Consider the following 20,373-nt stretch of genomic DNA (forward strand, 5'->3'; position numbering starts at 1 on the left):
CAACTCCTGTGCTATCTAATTACTTGAAATGGGTGGCATTGTGCAATGTTTATGAAAGCGGGCTACTTTGATAACAAAATTATATAATCTTAATAGAAAATAAAAATATAATTGAAAGGAAAGTAAAATGAATATATTGGTAGGAATAATAATCAAGGAGGCAGCACTCAATGTGCTGGCAAGACAGTACAAACAGAAACCCACTGTCTCCAGCCCCAAATCTGTGTTGCACATTTGACTCACACTGTGTCAGAAATTGAGATACTGCGCATGTTGCCTAAATTGATACTCAAAATTGAGATATATCAGCATGACAAGAAAAGAGTTGTAAGAAATGGAGGAAGAAAGGAATCAAAAGAGGAAAGAGTAATAAAAATGGGAAAGAGCATAAACCTAGCAATCAAAGTGTTAAACTCTTCTGGAGTTTTGAGTGTCTCCAGATGTTGAGTTTGCTCTGGATCCTGTGAGGTGCCGCAAGCCCCCAGCTGCTGAGTAAGTGCTGGACCCTCTTGGATTCAGACACTCAGACACTTTGAGGACTGAGGTCTTTCTATTTTGGTTTCATGCTGGATGTATAACATTGATAAAATTGTCAGCAATACTTGATATAAATAAATTATTAAAGTTATTAATTTAACGTAAATTTTGTTCATCACAGATGTAATTTAATCACACAGAACCCATGCCTACTATAACATGATGCCATCTGTTGACAAATGACCTGGACGCTGGAAAAATCAAATTTTTCTATTCATTAAAAATGAAACTCCTAGCATGTTCTTGTGCAAGCCCATGGACCTGCTGGTAGGTCCATGCTGCTAATCATAGTATAGCCTAGGAACTGTTATTTGCACAGTAACATCAACAGCTTGTCAGCTGTTAATGGTTTCCAGATTTTTGTGGCCACCATGGGGAGACACCAAAACTTTACTGGACTTTCATGGATACTACATTATCATCAGTCTTGTAATGGAAGACTGTAAAAAAGGCTTAATAATACTCTATTGATCACCAGCAGCTTATTTATCTCATGGACTGCAGTTTAGATCACTTCTTTCAGCTCTCATAATCTCATTTAATAACAAAGACACAATCTCATTTATAAGCTAAGTTTACATATATTTTCTAAAATTTTAAAATAAGAAGAGAGGTAATTGGCTAGAAACCCTCCTTTACTGTAGATTTGGTAAATACATTTCTCTATGTACTGATTTCAAGGAGCTACTTTTTGTCTTACACTCATTTAAGCAATCTGTTCCCATTATATCATACAGAATGAAAGGATCTGACTTAACTGTTTATATATTTTTCAATTCATTATACTAATTCCTCATTTAATCCAATCTTGTCTCTTTTTGATACGAGAACAAAAACATTAAATACTTTACTGTCATACAAGTGTTTTAATTGCTAGACTTTTTTCTTCAAGAAAATGGAATGCTTGGAACTCTTCCTCTGAGCTGTAACCTCACAACCACTTGCCAGATACATTCATCTGTTCTGCCCTCTGTAACAGGTGCATACCATTTATTCAATATAATTTAATAGAGATTGTGACTTAGTCCACTAAACATGACCTTCCAAAGCAGTTCTACTGAAGTTCTTCCCTGTCAGAAAATGTTCCCTCATACCTACAATCCTCACAGCTTTCCAGCCTCTGCGGTTGCGGTGACTGTTTTATGTGGTGTTGCTTGACCAGCTCTGAAATTCACTGACTTGTCTTTAATATCCCACTAAATGCTACTGAATTAAATCTTTAAATCTCTCCTGAAGATTGCCTTCTGCTCCTTTTTGTAGCATGTTGGTGTTGAATGTCAAGGAGATAAAAGGTAATCTAAGTTTTTGAAGGTGATTGTGGTTTTCACTGACAAATCATCTAACAACAATAAAAAATGTCAGAACTAAATAACTTGAGAAAGAAGAATACAGTGCTATTTCAATTTTGCAATCATTTTACATATTATTTTGTTTATTTATGATGATCCAATGTAGGATCTGTTAAAATGCTATGTAGTTTACAAGAAGCATGGCTGAAATGATTAGCAGGATTTCCAAACAAAACCATAAAGGTTTTTTCCATCCAGGAATTTTACTTAATAATATAAGGTGTGAGAAATAATATAAGGCTTATCATGAAACCTGTCATCTTCCAAAATAAAAAAAAAAAATCAATCAAACAAAAAACCCCAGTAAAACCAAAACCAAGCAATGTCATCCCACAAGAAACAAGCCAACAAAATATCCCCTGACTGCACTGCTGCCTGGGCTGGTAGAACAGTCTCAACCACATTTCTGACATCTACCAGATGGCTTTCTTACCTTCACTGCAAACTCTGTTTCTGTAGCTTTATGAACACATCTCTTGCACACAGAGTAGGAGCCAATTCCTATGTCCTCTTTGATCTCATATCCATCTGTAAAGTGAATGTTGTTCCCATGTAACTGCTGTAGGGAAAGACAAAACAAGGTAATCAGGAAATGGGTATGTAAAAACAAGGACTAACTAGTTTCGGCTTAATAAAAGCAGTGCTTGATCTCATCTCCTTCACAGAGCTCTCTTGTATGTAGCAGTTTTTCTAAGTTCAGTTAAAAGAATCTGAAGCTCTTTATCTTAACAAGTGTCTCCCCTCACTTTTTACCTTTTTCCAGTCTGTAAGACAGAGTTGTCTATGTAGAAGTAAAGGCAGAAGAGAAGTGATTTTCTAAACTGTTTATGGGATGCAGATAACTGCCTCCTATTAGAAATTCAGAAGAAACTATGGGCCCAAATTCCATGACAAAGCTACATATCTTGACAATATAAATTTATTTCTAATTACTAGGGGGCTAGATAACTTATAAACTACTAATAGCTTCACAGTCTTCAAAAACAGATAGCCCACATATGAAGTGTGCCTCCAGAGCACTAGAGGTCTTGTCCAGGATACATCTAATTGTGATTTCTGTGTGAGAGAACAGTTACTATTTTAAGCCAATTTAAATTTAAAAAGCATATTACTAGTGATAATAGCAGGAAAAGACTTCAAAATTTCCAATTTCATTTATTGAAGGGTACGGAGTGAACTATGGCATCGTTAGTTCATAAGCTCTTTGGAAAACCTCTGGGCAGGTGGACTGGTTAGATGGTGCAACCCAAATCTGAGGCCTTGATGCAAATTTCACCCCAGAACTCAAGAAATGACCCACAGAAATCCTCTAGGATCCTCTGTCTAAAAATGTAACCTCACTAGCGAACTCCACACAGAACCTTCTAAATTATAATACATGCTTGTGTTAACATTTAATACATTTTTACAAAGGAAACCACAGGAATATATATAACGTTTCTGGGATGTAATTGCTTGGGTAACATTTCGCTTACTGCCACATAATAGAATCTTTAAGAATATGAGATATTCCACTGTAAATTATTAAAATAAGGAAGAAAACTATTAAAACCTATGAAAACCATAGGCAGGGGCTCTCCCCTTGAGGTCTGTATGCCTCCAGGCTGTGGGTAGGAGAGGAACTTTTTCTTTGTGGGAAAATTTGCTGCATCTTTGAGCAGTCCCCTTCTTTCTCCTGATTCACTGTCCATCTCATTTATTGAGCCATTTGTAGCAATTCATTTTTAGTTTAAATTGCAGTGACTTGAAAACATGTTATAGAGGAATGGCAGCAAAGAACCAAGTGTTTGGCAAGTGTCCTTCCCCCATCAAGCCCCCCTGGGTTATGTGAGTAGAGCTAGGCTCTTGTGCAAGAGCATCAGGAACATGGTGGCCTCTTACACTCAGGAGCTTGGGCTCTGTGTCTGTGGGAGCCTAAAGCATTGAGCCCCTTTGCTGTACTATATAATCCAAGACAAAACTGTTGAGAATGACAGGCGTTCACTGAAGGAACAACATTTTGTTACCTGCCCTGTCTGCACAATTGAAATAGTCTTTCAGGTATTCAGAAGTACTTTTCATTTCAGTTGTGATAAGGTGCAATTTCTGTTTCCTTTGTGAAGGCTGTGGAGAATGTGAACTTAAAGATAAAAGCCTTGGGGAAAATACTATAATTTTCCACCTCCTTCATGGTGTGTGTAAACACCTCCTACCTACGCTGGGTAGCAATGAAAATGCTGAGGCATTTTAAATACACTCTGCACATATGTATTTGCTCATCAAATGTGAAGTGCAACATCAGTATCAATACCTGAACAATTGGATGGACGGTGATTTTGTGCACATCTTGCTGTGCAGGCTCCTGCACCAAATTAGAGGCAACAAAGCTGAACCCTCTGAAAAGATGATGAGCATTGGCACTTGGAGGAACACCTGGGGAATCTGTAGGAGAGGGAAAAAATAGTCTCATGACCTGCACAGAAAATTAAGAAAGTAATAGCACAGCACCTGCAACAGAAAATGTCATCCCTGCCAGTTAACAGCAGATCCTGCTGACCTGGCAGACACGTGTGAAAATAATCCACCTCCATATCAAGGCTGTGGTGTGCCTTCTCCATCCCTTTCCTCTGGATCTGAACAGTGCAATGGTATTATTTGCAAGGATCTCCCCTCTTGGATACAGAGGTTTTTTTCATAGTGCATGTTCATTCTTAGGCGAAGCATTGCTCGTGCCAGGAGCACACACAGAGAGAGAAGGCACAGGATGGAGAAGCTGGGAGAAAGATGGGTGGCTCAAGGCAAGGCACCCCTTTGGCTTAGCAAAGGTTCTCCAGGGAGTGGAAAAAAGCTGCACGATCACAGATCTGTCCTTCACAGCACACATTGACTACAAAAATTACAAAGGCTAAAGTGCTTTCTGGGTAATGTGATATGTTGTGTGGGTCAGGAGAATGTATAGAAGATGGGACCTGAAAGCAGGTGTAAAAGCATGATGTTCCAGTAGTGGTGGTTTGCCGCCTTGTAACAATCTTTCTGCAGCAATTTTAGGAGCTGGGACCTATTCCAGGGAAGATGCTGGTTGACTTGTCCTCAGATGAACAAAATAGCTAGAACTGCTTCAACTAACCTTTGTGGAGATTTTTTTCTCCACTCCTTCCCCTGACATGACAAATCCAAGGCAGAGCCATGAATTATTCTGCCTTTGGAATGAAATAACTAGAGAGCAGTTCCCCATACCTACGCCACTGCTCAGTGAGAGTAACAGCCTGCCAAACCTAGAAGAGTTGCACTTCACTTAAAATTCTGAAAAGCTTTAAGGAGATCTTTCTCCCCACTTAGATTTGGTCCCACATATTTTCACAAGCATGAGTTGCATTGCAAGCCATCCCTGGGTAGCTGGCTGGGTATTATAGGACCTATAAGATGATGAAGGGAGTGGAGCATCTCCCTTATGAGAAAAGGCTGAGGGAGCTAGGTCTCTTTAGCTTGGAGGAGACTGTTTACAAATATATAAAGGGTGAGTGTCATGAGGATAGAGCCAGGCTCTTCTCAGTGACAACCAATGGTAGGACAAGGGGCAATGGGTACAAACTGGAACACAAGAGGTTCCACTTAAATTTGAGAAGAAACAACTTCTCAGTGAGGGTGCCAGAGCACTGGAACAGGCTGTGCAGGGAGGTTGTGGAGTCTCCTACTCTGGAGATATTCAAAACCCGCCTGGACACATTCCTGTGTAACCTCATCTAGGCGTTCCTGCTCCGGCAGGGGGATTGGAGTAGACGATCTTTTGAGGTCCCTTCCAATCCCTAACATTCTGTGATTCTTTGATTCTATAGTACTCAAATTTGCTCACCTTCTATTTGTTCATTTTTCATCCTGCTCCACCCCCCTTCACATTTCTTTCAGTCCAACATGTGGTTTACCATGACAAGGTTACAAAGCTGAGCTTCCTTTAGAAAGCTATCTCCCTGCATGACTCTGTAAACACCCAGTTTCACTAGAATAAATAAAATACATCCCCACTGGACCTTACATCTGACTCACCTCCCTACACCTTCAGCACCACCCATTAGTGGGAAAGGCAATGGCATGGAACATGCAGTACTGCTTGAGGTCCTGAAAATATGCATTTCGTTGTGGGGACACTCCCTGTATAAATGTATTGGTCAGCTGAACAGAGGATCTGAAAACAGAACATGGTAAAACCAAATTATCTGCTCAGAAATAAACAAAACTGAGACTGCAGCTAATTCTGTATCTCATTATAAAGCTGCGTCAGCCTGACAGGAGTCAGAAATAAACAGAGCAAGTCAGTCTTTACTGCCAAGTATGTGGAGAAACTTGTCTTTTGGTAAAATGACATGGGCTATTTGTTTGTCTCAGTGTATTGATGGGCACTCTCCTTGCAAATACATGGATGAATCACACCAGACCTCTTGCATCACTGGATACTTCTTACAATGGCATATATACAACAGTGATTTTCCAAGAGGGATTAACTAACAGGAAATAATGTTTGTTTTAAAAGACGAATGACAATAATTCAAATCTGAACACTCCTGAACTTAGAAAATACATGATCCAGCTCCAAGACATATTTGAAAATAATGTTTCCTTCATAATTCACTGCCAAGTCAACCAGGCTTCCATGCAGTAGGAGAGGAGCATTAGAACATGACTAACATATACTGGAGACGGGTGGATGTTCCAGTTGGACCCAAATAACCAGAGTGTAATATTTTTATAGCTTGTGAAAGTGAGAACATCCTTGCCAAAGAAACTACAAACAAAGACTGATTAAAGATATTGATTAGATACCACTATTTCATACCCCATGAAAGGAGGTTTGAGCCAGGCTTAGAGTAGAGGTTTGGGCTAGTTTTTAGAAAAAGGCTGAAATGTATGATAAGCCTGAACAAAAACTACAGGAAGTCTCAGCTCTGATTCATGTGCTATAATGCAGGTGTTTTTGTAATGAAGGCTCATATCTTTGACTCTCATTGCAACAATTCTGGGCCAATTTGAGGACTGAAGCTTGAAACCTTATACTTGGTTATTACAACAATACTATGTGATATTTACAGCACTTACCATCTTCAAAGTCTTTTACAATCAACAGTTAATTAAATGTTTACATTTCAGACCATGTAAATAGATACTTCTTTACACAGGAATATCACAGACAGAAATGTAATGTAGTTTATCCATTAAGGCAACATTATAACTTGGATTACCACTCTGACATTACTGACTTTCTTGCTTTCAACTTGAATAGTGGAAAGATGGTGTTTTGTGCAACAGTCACCTTCACAGATACATGGTTTTTCAAAAAGATGGGCCCAATTGAGAGATGTTTGGGACAAATTCAACTATCATCTTGATGTTGTCCTTACAGCAGGTAGAAGGAACATACAGCATTTATAAAAAGGTTACTAAAACTTGATAACTCATTAAACCATTTGTAAATTTTTCTGTAATTGTAACATGTCATCATTGTGAAATTGGGTCCATCTTTTTGAAATGCCCTGCGTAATGCACAAAATGTGATATTCCTGTTAGGAAATAGAAACTATAGGACGACATTCTAATTGCAAGGATTTTCTAATTATTGTGGGCCAAATTTCCAGTTGGCACAACTCCACTGGTTTGAGAACTTGATGCTTCTTCATTACTGTTAACCATGTATTAACTTCCAACTGTCCATAGTCTATGGGATTTCATAATTAAAGGAAACATCTATGGAATATATAATCATACTAACTTGCAGAGATAATAGGTTCTTTGAAACTGAGGTAATTTAAAATAGTTAAATTCAGCTAATGTAAGCAATGATAAGAGTGACAAAATAACAAATCATTATCTATTTTTCCTATTAAAAATGTGAAATCTGTCCTTCCTGAAGACAAATTAATGTGAAGCTGGTGAAATGTTTATGAGCTTCTTTTCTTGGAAATGCAAACCAGGCTTTGCTTCCTGCTGGATATTACAAAAACCAGTAATCCCACAGGCAATCAGACTTTTAGAATGGGGAGGGGAAGAATGAATTTACTCACTGAGAAGACGAATGTCCCATGTGCCACATTACTAACCTGTGGGGGTTCGAGACGTGAACTCTGGATCAAAATGAAAGGTGTCTTCTGGCCGTCCCACTGCAGGCTTGAAAGGCGGCTTGATTTCTTTCCGGTATAGTTTCTACAAGGAGAAGAACAGATCACAATCAACAACAATCTGTACACCCCCAGCATCTGCAGAGGGGCTCCCCGGCTTTGTTTAGGGTGTCCTCTCTCAGCTCTGTGCCATCCTTGCAGGACTGAAAAAAAAAGATTATGTGTCTGCAGCTCTGTCTCCTTTTGACTGTTTGGCTTAAAACATGTGCCCTGAACGGTCCCTGCACTTTCTAGTTACTGGGATCCAGAATATAAACACAGATGTTTCTGGCAAAGATTTAGGCTGTAGACTGGCACAGTATTCCAGATGAGGCATCTGGAAATTCGCTGTTCTTAAGGGCAGGACTGGAACGCGCAATGGTAACACCAGGAAACCGCCTGGGTGGATTCAGCAGTGCAGCCATGGCACTGAGCACAAAGCACTGCTAGGAAGTGGTGGCTGGTTTAGCATTTGTTTTTTGTCAAGAACTAGCAATATGTTTGACACTCTGCCAGACTCAGCTGAGCAACAGGCCTGGCTGCCTGGTGCTCACAACCTAAACAAGAGACTTGTTCTTTTGACATATCTGATAAAAGAGACGGGGCTCACAGCTGAGGATTAGGTGAAATTCCCATTGAAAGATGTTAAGAAGAAAGCACTGCAGATGGATGGGGAATGATGTTGAAGGCCTAAATGCAGCCTGAGCAGAGGAGCAAAACCAAGACATAAGGAAGAAAGGAAGGTGTATAACAGGTAAGCACTGCTAGGTGTGTGAGTTTGTGCTGGTAAGTGAGGTGGCACGTGAGGGATTGCATAAATAAGTCACCATAAATGCATGTTAATGCACTGCCTTTATTCCCAGGGACTCCATGGCTTCCTTCCTCATACTTAGTGATCTGTAAAAAATTGCTTCAGCATGTCCCTTTGCAAGCATTCTTACACACACAGACACACATGCTCTGGTAGATGAACAAACTGAGGTGCAGCATGTCTGGATCTGATCCAAAGCCTACAGAGGTTAATGGAAAGAGTCCTATTGATTTTGGTGATCTTTGCATCATCCATGCTTGAAATGGCCCAAACTGAACGTCATGCTGATGGTGGCATGGGGGACAGAGCTCCAGTTTGACTCCCTGCTCCGTGTCTCAGTCCCTAGACTGCATTCCCTTTCTAGCAATGCTTTTGTTCTCACATTTCAAAGGGCTGAATTAGAAGCCATGAACAGTGCCCAATAATTAACATGTCTGAGCGTAAATATAATGTTTCATACAAACTTTCAAGTAATGATAAGAACTGGAGTGTTCACTTTTATGACTGCTTTAGTGTGTGTTTTCAGGTTAGCTCTTAAAACAACATAATGAGCTGATTTTTCAAAATATTTAATGGAAATTAATACATACTTTTCCAGGTCTTTTTATGCAGGAAGGTTAGTTTTAACTGTGGGTTTTGTGGTGAATTAACTTCTGTAATATAAAGCATGTGGTCAAACCTAAGGTATATACACATCAACATAATTTGAACTTGATTTTGTATAGATTAATAAAGGTTATTGAGGCAGGACACTCTGTAGCATAATATTAGCATTAGCATAAAGCATATGTTTGTGGCTGAATTATGATTCCTTGGAAAAGTAGAATGGTGAGGCTGGAAATGACTTTGCTATAATTAATGGCCATTTCACCACAAAAAGTTGCTGCTTGCGTAAAACTGCTCCGTATCTTCTTAAGAGAAAAATAGATGAATAATTGCTTTGAGCCACAATGGAAAGCTGGTCTTCCACATAATTAAAAGCCAATTGCAATCTTAAGCAGGAAGTGTCACTCATCAAATGAAAAGTGTCAACCTAATAATTAACATATATATTTTTTCTGTCTGCTCAGAACTTTAAAAGATAATTCCAAGCCTACTGAAGGTTTTTCTGTTGCTAGGATTTCACCTTGAGAAAGCTATTTGCTTTCAGCTTCCCTTTATTTGTCTTAATTCACAACTGCAGTCTTTCTACTGCAGAAAGAAATATGGTCACATGCACATTCTTCCTCCTTGAATTAAATGTACCCATCATCCTGTGAGGTCCAAAAACTGGAGAACGTTTTAGAGTCGTACATCACGTGGGAACTGCACTCTCTTTTGATTATCATGACCATATTTTCTCTGGCCTCTTTATTCCTCCTCCCATCTGTAGTTTCTTAACTGCTGTTGGAGCTACGTTTGTGTTTTGAATCCCTAACCCACATCCTCCACTACTAGGGAGGGATCTAAGATTCATCATGAGTCACACACCACCTAAAGATGTGTAATCACAAATCCGCTTGCTGCGAGGGGATGGAAACAAAGAAGTTGTGTGTGTGAGTGAAAGGTATCTCCTCTGAGCGCAACCCCGATGACTCCCTTTTTCATTTCCTTTTCCACTTGTGATAAAAATTATTTCTTGCGTTTCTGACTAGACAACTAGGAACAGAAAAAGGTAAACTGCCTAAAGCTTTTGAATCGGGCAGCTTCATGAAATCTTTGAGGAGCAAGAACAAGCAGAGCAGTGTCATCTGTGAGCTTTCCCATCCCACACTGGCTCCAGTTCTCCGAGTGAGCCACTACTACCAAAGCCAATTCTCTGAAACAAACTAAACCACAGGCAGCCCAACACAGTTAAACATGAAGGCTTGCTGCAGGCAGAATGCTTCTTCCTTTAAAAACCCGCATCCTGTAGACTGCAAAACACAACATGACATAAGCTGATCTAAGAAAACAGCAAGAATCACAGCCATTGTTTTCTATACACACAGACAACAAACATCTTGGAGGATTTGAGAACCTTCTGGATTTTCCAATAATATTTCCAATTTTAGGTGAAATGTATTAACCTGTTATCTCTTACCGTGGTCCCAAAATTATTTGGGGCTGATGGATCACCTTGATCTCTTTCAACAGAAACCAACCAGAGTGGCAAATCACATAAGAAGTTAAGTATCAAGTCTTGTATTTGCCTGTTTCTATCAGACTTCTCGTAAAATTTAAACAGTTTTCTAGATCTTAATTCATGGCAATCGTAGCTCTGTATGCAGAAGTCACTGGGAGTTTCATCACCTATTTTAATGGTAACAGGGTCTCAGCTGTCCCAGTTTAAATCCCAGTTTTCATATCCAAATTATTATTTTGGGGCATTTTATTAGGAATGTAAAAGAGACTTTGTATATGTTACTGCTAACTGGAGCATTTAAATTTCAGGTTGGGTGCTTAAGATCATTATAAGTGTGTTATTTTGCATGGTAGAAGAAGCTGAAGATTTTTTTTTTCCTTCCATATTGCTTCCACATCCATAAAGGAAAAATGTATTCCTTGGCCCTGAATGTTTTATTGAGAATATAATTTCTCTCTCTTTCCAAGTAAAGAATAACTACCACACCCCACTCCCATTTTTTTTAAACTGGCCACAGCATTGACTTATCACAGAAAAATGCGACTGGCAGGTATCAGGAATTACTGTGCATCACACATGGCTGTCAGACCTAGCGGCTGTGTGGAGGGAATGCATGATCCACAGAATGAGGGGGAGAAACTCCTAGGGGTGAAAGTACTGATTTAGGTACTCACACCTGGATACACTGGATACACACCCATGCATCTGTGTACTTATCGACCCCTCACATCCTTCTGAGACTTTGATAATCAGAACCTTCAGATTATTAAGTACTTATGAATTAACTAGAAAACGGTTATACAGCAGTTTGAGAAATTATGAGCTTCTATCAACTTCCGTTCTGATTTGGGACAAAACTTTTTCTTTTTTTTTTTTTAAAAGAGCTAATTTTCTCCCAGGTCCCAATTACCTTTCCTTAGTGTACGTTGCCAGATCCCTGATATGTGCTTCATCTGAACACCTCCTCGTCTGGGACTCCAGTCAATATATTAGGGAGACTAGGAACAAAATTCTGTGATGTGTCTGTCTGTTGTTATGTATTAGCAGTTAATTTTTCATCATCTTTACAAAAATGCACTCCTCAAAGACCTAAGAGATGTAAATGCCCTGTACATGTGCCTGGCAAACATCAAGAAAAAGAAAATGGTATAAATTGATTAAAAACTATTTAGCAATTTCCTCAACTGAGTTTCTTTGATGAAGAATTTAATTATTCCTTAGACACTTTCTAGAAATAGAAAGATGCTACTCTCCACAGCGATGTGCTTGTAGTATGAGAATAAACTCCCTTGATACATATACCTGTCATGGAAAATCCAATAAGCAGACAAAAGGATGAACTACCTTCTAAAATGCTTGCCTTCTCCTAGATTATTGGCTCAGTGTTATTGCCTGCAAATGGTAGAAAAGCTAGCAGAATTCAGACCTCAGGATCAATTCTGGCTGCTGGTAAAATCTGCAATTAAATGTTTCACATTTTCAGTTTAGTTTGATCTTTGATTAATATTGAAGGAAATAGAACTTGAGTCCACTTTTTCCCCACTCCTTCCCTCAGCTGTATTTGACAGTTCATTTTCTAGTGTATCATGTGCTCTAATTCCAATTTAGCCTGTCATCTAAACAAAAACTACTGTTTAAAGCCCACTTCTCTGACTGCAGTCTGCAAAAAAGGATTTCATTTTTCATTTTCAGTGAAAAGCCAGAAATTTTTTATCCATGACCTGGAAAGAAGAAGCAGTAATAAAAAAGTCAGGAACCAGACTCTGTTTTCTCAGAGAAAATGACTGAAATTATCTGAGGTAAGCGTGGTTTAGATCTGCTTGTCTTAGGTAGAAAAGGGTGTGCAAGGGTAGTAAGCAGATAACACTCAGAAGGAGCTTGACATCTCATCTTCTTCCTGTGAGACCCAGCCTTGATCACAAAAGACAGTCCATTCATTTAACAAAGGATCTATTGAATTTATGTCACAGTGTCTACTAAATGTCTTAGAGCAGTAAGACATATTGCAGAAACCTTCATCTACTTTTCACCCAGGAAGTGGGAATTTAGGATTTTGTTACTGGGTGACAATAGCTCTGAAAACAAGACTCTTACAGAGATAAGCTCACGCTGCAATTTAAGTTTGAGCATAAAGCCTCTGTGTCAGATTTTCCACACTTCATTTAGTGCTACTTGAACACCAGAAGTTAAACCAAGGGTGGCTGGAGATTCGTGCTGAAGAACGGCACCCTGAAATATGGGAATGGCATCTGGGAAAGCATGGGAGGACAGTGGTTCTCTGGCCACTCTCGTGTTTTCCAGGATGGCATCTATTGCCATCTATGGCCACTGGGTGCAGTGGCCATACACCACCAGCACTGCTATGCATGGCAGAAGCATCTGCAGCATCATAGCAGGGGCTTTTTTTTTACACCAGGTCTGTTGTTTCCACCGTGTTTTCTGCCTTCATCTGAACTAGACACTGTGTCTGGTTGTGTCTGTTTGAAGACAGTGAAAGATAGGAAACAAGCGGGAAATGACTGCTCTGACAGGTAAACACTTCAGCAATAGAGACAATAACCAAGCCCCAATCCAAAACCCGAGGGAACAGCTCTGACAGTACTCTGAAACGAAGGTCTGATTCATACATTTCTGTCTGCGATTCTAATGACTTCATCACTGCGATATCTAGACTTCACACACAACTTGGAAGGAAGCAGCTATCTCATTTCTGGTTTGAATCTCTTTTTAAAATTAGGTGAAGCAACTTCATGGTTTGTTTCTGGTTATCATGTCACTCTTGTAGGAAAAAATCTTGCTTAAAAAAAAAAACGGCTTTCTAGAAGACACTGACGCATTCTGGCGCTTCATGATAAGGGGGCTCTCGATGGAGGATCATTTTACTACAGTCGCTGAATGTTTCTATGCTGTCAGTAGCAGCAGCTCTGTCTGTCACAGCTGCCAAGTCTGTACAGAAGCTCTCCAAAAGAGCTTGCCTCTTGCTCTCTGAGGTCTTTATAATACCAAGGTACAAAATAAATCAACATTAATGTCCTGCCCCAACAATGTTGTTTGCTGACTGCCTGCAAACTGATGTGAGACATTCTGTATACGTGATGGGAGAACAAAATGAGGGCACCAGGGTCTCTTTTCCTGCAGCTGTACAGAGATTAGCACAAAACATCTGTGTCTGATCCATTTCTATTCTCTGACCCTGCTCTGTTTCTGTCCATGAAGAACACGTTAATGGCTGGATCATCATCACAAGACAAAGTCTCAGCTTCAGCTCAGGGCCAGGCTGGCTCACACTGCTCTGGAATGCATACAATATTGCTGCTGTAACTAGATAAGCCTCCCAAGATCTACATGAGTGAAAGTCAAATTCAGATTAAATGAGCAAATATATTACAAAGATGATAGCTGATCTGTGTAGTAATGATCCATCTGTCTCAAAGAGAGAGCAATAAGCACTAATTATATTGGATTAAAATGGATCTTTACAGAAAAGTTACAGGGCTAGGTAAGACATCAAAGGGCAATTGAATCCACCTTTGTCTCTAGCTCCAAGTCATGTTCAAGCATACCTAGCCTCTTCATTGTAGGTATTTCCCTAACCTGCCCATAAGAACTTTTTCAAATGATGGAGGACTATATAATTTCCTTAACACAGGCATGAAATTGTTCCCTAAAGGACTGAGCTTGAAATAATCACCAATCACCATGAGAGAAGGTGGTCTCGAGGAGTCTTACAGTCCAGAACTGACTTTGCTGAAAACCCTTCCAAGATCTGGAGCCTCATTTCTCTGTAATGAGTTACTAGGCTGCTGCACTAGCAAACACAGGAGAAACCCTTTCTCTGTTCCAGTGCTCCTTATTACATAAAGACTTAATACCTGACCTGTATTTTGATAGCAAACCTGAGGACTGTGGAGATTTCAGAGGAATACAGAAAATAATAATAGTAAAGAACCCAACTCTTCAGGATTCACTATTTTTTTCTTTCCACTTAACGTTTTCATAAATGTTAAGTCTTTATACAGAGTTTCATGATTAGTAATAAGCAGATGAGGAAAGAGAATCTAGACTCCAGAACATGTAATGGGACTAAAAGTCAGCTGAACCATAAATTATAATCTCAAACTTCACTTTCCTTGATCACCTCTTAACATGCTTATGGGTCATGCCAACCCTTCAACATGCAATTCAAATTAGATTAAAGAGTTTTTCCAAAAGACATGATTTTGTGGGCCCTTCAAAGGTCACCTGGGCACCACAAAATGTGCTTCCACAGAGGAATTAGCTTTACTGTAAAGTCTTGGGCAGCAGTTTGGCAATGGCTCTGTCACATACATTAATGCTGTTTCACCAGGGCTTATAGTGTGAACTGCATCAATGCGACCTGTTACACTAGCATTCAGGAGTGAATTCAGATCAAGTATTAAAGATGCATAACAACACCATAACACAGGTTAGACAAAATTTAACTAGAAAATTCTAGAGGATGTGGCAAACAGGAGCTCTGATGCACTGGCAGATGTCCAGATCAAGAATGAAAAGTGTTTGCCTCCAGGTTTGTCTAAAAATAAGTTGATTTGAACACATATGATGCTGAAAATTTGAGGAAGTTTAACCTGTTGCAAGTCTAAATTGAAGTCAGCTAATCTCTACTTCCAGCTTTATGAGCCATAGCTGATAGCAGTAAAATAAATCCTTGTTTACCATTCTGTGAATCATGCTCGACATGTCTTATTTAAACTATGCTACATTTGATCAAATGTTTGCTGTTCCAATTTTGAGTGCTGACGTTAAATTAATGACTCACCTCAATAAAACATCAACTAGTTGTAAGAGGAGTTGCTGTTTTCTGTTCTGGCTGGTTGACTTGTATACTCAGTGATGTAAAATCCCTCTTCTGAAAATCCATCTATGTCATGCTTTTCTGTAACCTCCATTGCAATATAGCAGAAGGGCCAGATCCTGTCCTATGGTCACTTAGGCCAAAGGGACAAAAGGGGGTAAACAAAGCTATCCTGTTGGAAGACTTGTGATTCCCCTGCACAGAGTAGCACAACCTGCTGTACTCATTCTACCAATACACAGCCAGTCCCAGCAGCACCACACTGTGTTAGGGAAAAGGGTCCGCCTGGAGGTCTGGGAGCTTCTTGGAGCTGCTGGCAACAGGTATGTGTAAGAACAGACCTAGGGCTGCTCTGAATAATTTTAAGAGAGAAAATGATTCCTGGAAGTCCCTGATATTGGAAAGAATAAAACAAGCATTTAGTCCAGCTTGACTGATCCAGTGAGAAAGCTCGAGTATTTCAATATGGAACATAAAAGTAGAAAGATGGAGGGACCTGGAACATCAGACTGCTTCCCTCTGGAGTATCTCTTTCAAGCCCAGTCCTTTGGCTCTTTTTTCTTTTGCAACTGAAAAATCACAGGAATTCTTTAATTTAATGCTGCTCATTTTCACTCCAGTCCAGCTCCCACAATCAATGCATCATGTTTATTAGAGCTGAAAGTGGAAATTATTCTGCAGAATGCTGCAAATAGCCTCAGGTAGTATCATGATAAGCCAGAGCATCAGACAAAACAGAGACAAGCAGTTAGAAAAAACTGGCAATGCTGAAAGCAGCTATTTCTTTCATTTGTGGGTATGTGAGCAAATGTATATCCAGAATCATAGAATCATTTGGGTTGGAAAAGACCTTTAAGATCATTGAGTCCAACCATAAACCTGACACTGCCAAATACGTATGCAAGAGACATGGGCACCCACTTAAAATATTCTAGCTCCTGGGATCTGTATGCTAGAGTTCACTCCATCTTTTTCCTAAGCATGGCAGTCTGTCTTCAAAAATTCAGCTATGAAAAATAATTAAAAAAAAAAAAAATAAAATGAAATGCTGCTCCACTTACATTCCAGTCAATAGTAACAAAGAAAGGGTGACGTTTAATTTCTTCCACTCCATCGAATCCAGCACCTGCCAAGAGAATGAAAGGATCAAAATGAATTCATGCTTAGAAGAGTGATGAATGACATCCCTTCACCAGCCTTTCTCCTTGGCCCCTTTTCTTCTGACAAAGTCACATCTAAATATTTCTTCTAGTCTAGGAACCCTGAACAATGTAACTGCCATAAAAGTATAAACTACTATAAATACAGACAAGGACACTTCATTAATGAAAATCCGATGGCTGAGATTTTTTTATTTTCTCTAATTGAGGCTGGAGTCAGGGCTGAATAGCTGCTCTCTTCAGGCTTCAGATGAGATGCGAGGTTTTGGCCGCAGCAGAGCACATGCACCAGTGAGGCCAGGAGACGTCTTGAGATGTCCTGATACCATGGCAAGGTCACTGCTGCTCCCTCCCACCAGCAGCAGCTCTTCTATCTGCACTGACTTTCAAATCTTGCCTAATTACCCATTCTGCATGGGCAGGGAAATGCTGCACTACAAATATGTTCAGACTCAAAATACTAAAAGGCTTCAAATGATTTGAAATAAGCCAGGGTTTTAAGTTCCTACTTTCCAAATACCTTCTTCAAATTTGTGTACGAAAATCATCACTCTCAGTGGTATGTTTCCTTCACTATTAAATTTCTGTTACATTACTACAGGAATTTTAGGGAAACCCTTCTGAGATCTGGTAATGGATCTAATTCCTTCCTTTTGCCTTATGTCTTCACTGAAGATTGCCTTTTTCATCCTTTAGCTCAATGTATTTGCTTCAGTGCTATCGCAACACCCAACAGGTGCTCAGCAATAATTAAACAACTGTCAGAGATGATTTAGCATGCCATTTTGAAGGTTGATTTGACTTTATTAATAGCACCTTTCATTTTTCAGTAGGAGAAATAACACCTGGAAGCAAGGGCTTTGCATTGCAATTTTCTTTTCAAGGATACTGAGCATCCTTGACTCCCAAAGGGCTTGGGATTCATAATCACCTTGCAAAAGGCACTCAGCACTTCCGAGGACTCAGCTTTTTATATACAGCATTTGTATTTCTTTCTGAAGATCAACACTAAAAGTAGCTTTAGAAAAAGTCTTGTCAACTCAAGCTTTTGAAAAATGTGACATCTGCTCTCCTTGTGTACAAGACATTACTGATGTTTGACAAAACGCACTGATCAGGAGCAGCTTCCTACAGTCTGTCTAACATCCACTAATGAATGGATACGAAAAGCAAACACTTTGTGAACATAACATGCAGAATTGTCTGTCAGGCCTGCTGGATAATAACACAAGATGATCCCATCCTGGTAACTTTACAGTATAGGCTAATGTAAATGACGCACATGAGAATAAACAATCCTAGCCCACCATAAAAAACTATGTACTTAAAGGTGATCAACCCCACAGAGGAGTGAGATGTTTGGGTTATGACAGACAGACAGTTCTAGGCAAACACAACATGAAATCAAATCTTAGAAAGAGAAAAGAGGACAAAAGGTAGAACACAATTATATTGTCACTGTAAAAGTCTGTTGTGCACCTACAACCTGAGTATGGAATGTAGTTGACATTCTAACCTGTAAAAGGCAATACGTATTTAAAAGGTAGGAAAAATCAAAGAAGGGCAACAAGGAATGGTATGGAATGACTGAGTAGGCCAGGACTTTTCAACTTGGAAACAGACAACTGAGGGGATTTACAATAGGTCATTAAATGATGCTAGCAGGAACTGGATTCAGAACAACCTAGAGATGTTTCTTCAGGCAACAGATAGTTGTGTGACATGGAATTCCTTGGAAAAATTGATGTGGGTGAAAAATATTTATATGGGTTCAGGAGGAGGCCAGAAAAGTATGTTGAAAAGGAATCTGTTGAAGATTACTTCATCGACAAATCACAAGAGGTTTGGGAAACCCCTTGCTTGAGCTTAAAGTGGATGTAGACTGGCAGAGAGTTTGGGTGAAGTATCACATGTGCTTACTGTATTCTTACTTTTCCCTGGGCAGTTGTTTATGGCCCATGTGTACTCAACAAGAAAATACTAAGACTTAGATAGTAATAAGATTTGCTCTGTGTCTTCCCTAGCATGTTTTTTTTTTTTCAATGCACAGTTTGAAGTCTGCACTAGATTCCCTTGGCAGATTCATTCTGCTTTCAGCAATACCAACAGAAACATGAAACCAGCACAGTTACTCTGAAGAGAATTACATTAGGCAACTCCTCAGGGAAGAAATATCTGTGAAAAATGTTTTGTGTTCATTGGCAGAGACTGGAAATTTTGTAATGTGCAGTAGATGTTCTTTGCTACATAAGGATCAAATCCAAGTGCCAAACTGATTTTGAAGGACTGGGATAAATGCTACAGGCACTGAAAGCTACTGATAGCATTCCCAAGACTGACGATAACTGTTAATACATTCACTCTTCTCTGCTCTGTCCCTTCCCCACTGTTTCCTTTTTCCTTCCTTTGTAGGCTCATGGATGCATCAAAGTGTGATGGGAATGACCCAACTTTTCAGATGATCTGTGTGAAAGCCACACTTTTTGCTACTGTTGTCATTCTTTTTTTTTTTTCCAGAAAAACACAGAAATCAGGACCAAGGAAAAAGCTCACCCATTGCTACTTCTGTTAGTGGGAGACTGCAGCGTGCAGTAGAGTAATGCAGTGTGCAGTTGACAGAGGCATTTGTTTGGAAAATCGCTGTTTCCCACTTGGGGCCACCTCAGAGCTCTGGCACTGAACGAGTACATGGTTAACAGTGCCAGGGCTTCACTCCGTCTCTGATTAGCTTAATGTACTGAGGACATTTTGGATGGTAAAAGCCTAACTTTGTGAAGAGTGAAGGACTTCTAATTCCCAGCAATCAGTTTTACACCATGGAGAAGGTTCAGTGCCTCCTGCAGTTTTTATTCTCTGACCTTCCCTGCCATGAGACCTGCTGGCATAGCCCATGGCTCCCTCTCGGGCTGCCTGTGTGGCTGCAGGCAGCAGCATGTGGCCTGGTCCGTTCCTCAGCTGGAGGAGGGAGGTAGCCCAAGGGCACATCCAGGAACAGCTCTGTGAGCCCCAAGAGGCAACCCTGACCCCATTGCAGAGGTCCATGGGAGAGTTTAGGCACTGGTGCTCATGGTGGAGGCTCTCTGGATTTGCTCAGCCTGTTTCAGCCATTCATTTACTGTCTGCAAATCTACAAGTGGTACTGGGAAGTGATGTGCTTTCATGGAGAAGAGAAGCACTGGAGAGGTCGTAAATGGAAAGCCCCATTTCATGGGGATGAACATTTTTCATCATAGAGAGGGGTATTTAGCAAACTGCTGAAGTGCAGCACACAATGGCATACCACATGACGATAAATCTTTCACCTTCCTCTAGGTCTCTAGTTTTCTTTTTTTAACTTCACTTTAACTTCAATTTAGTAATCAAACTTATCTGCAAAGAATAATCAGCACAAGCAAACATACTACCTGTAAATATTCCTATGTGCCATCCAGCTCCATGAGGGTCAGAGAA

At 39.8% G+C, this 20,373-nt stretch overlaps 1 protein-coding gene across 10 annotated transcripts in view; it reads right to left on the reverse strand.

The window, feature by feature from the left end:
* The window catches only part of RPS6KA2 (ribosomal protein S6 kinase A2), a 309,958-nt gene that overhangs the window by 27,148 nt on the left and 262,437 nt on the right, over positions 1 to 20,373 (reverse strand). For all 10 annotated transcript variants that reach the window (XM_065057598.1, XM_065057605.1, XM_065057603.1 and 7 more), the window contains 4 exons: positions 16,825 to 16,889; positions 7,955 to 8,057; positions 4,177 to 4,307; positions 2,320 to 2,445 (listed from right to left, as the gene is read on the reverse strand). In XM_065057598.1, coding sequence (XP_064913670.1) covers positions 2,320 to 2,445; positions 4,177 to 4,307; positions 7,955 to 8,057; positions 16,825 to 16,889 — 425 coding nt within the window. The remainder of the gene's footprint in view (positions 1 to 2,319; positions 2,446 to 4,176; positions 4,308 to 7,954; positions 8,058 to 16,824; positions 16,890 to 20,373) is intronic.

The sequence above is a fragment of the Columba livia genome, chromosome 3, assembly GCF_036013475.1.
Source record: "Columba livia isolate bColLiv1 breed racing homer chromosome 3, bColLiv1.pat.W.v2, whole genome shotgun sequence".
Lineage (NCBI taxonomy): Eukaryota > Metazoa > Chordata > Aves > Columbiformes > Columbidae > Columba > Columba livia.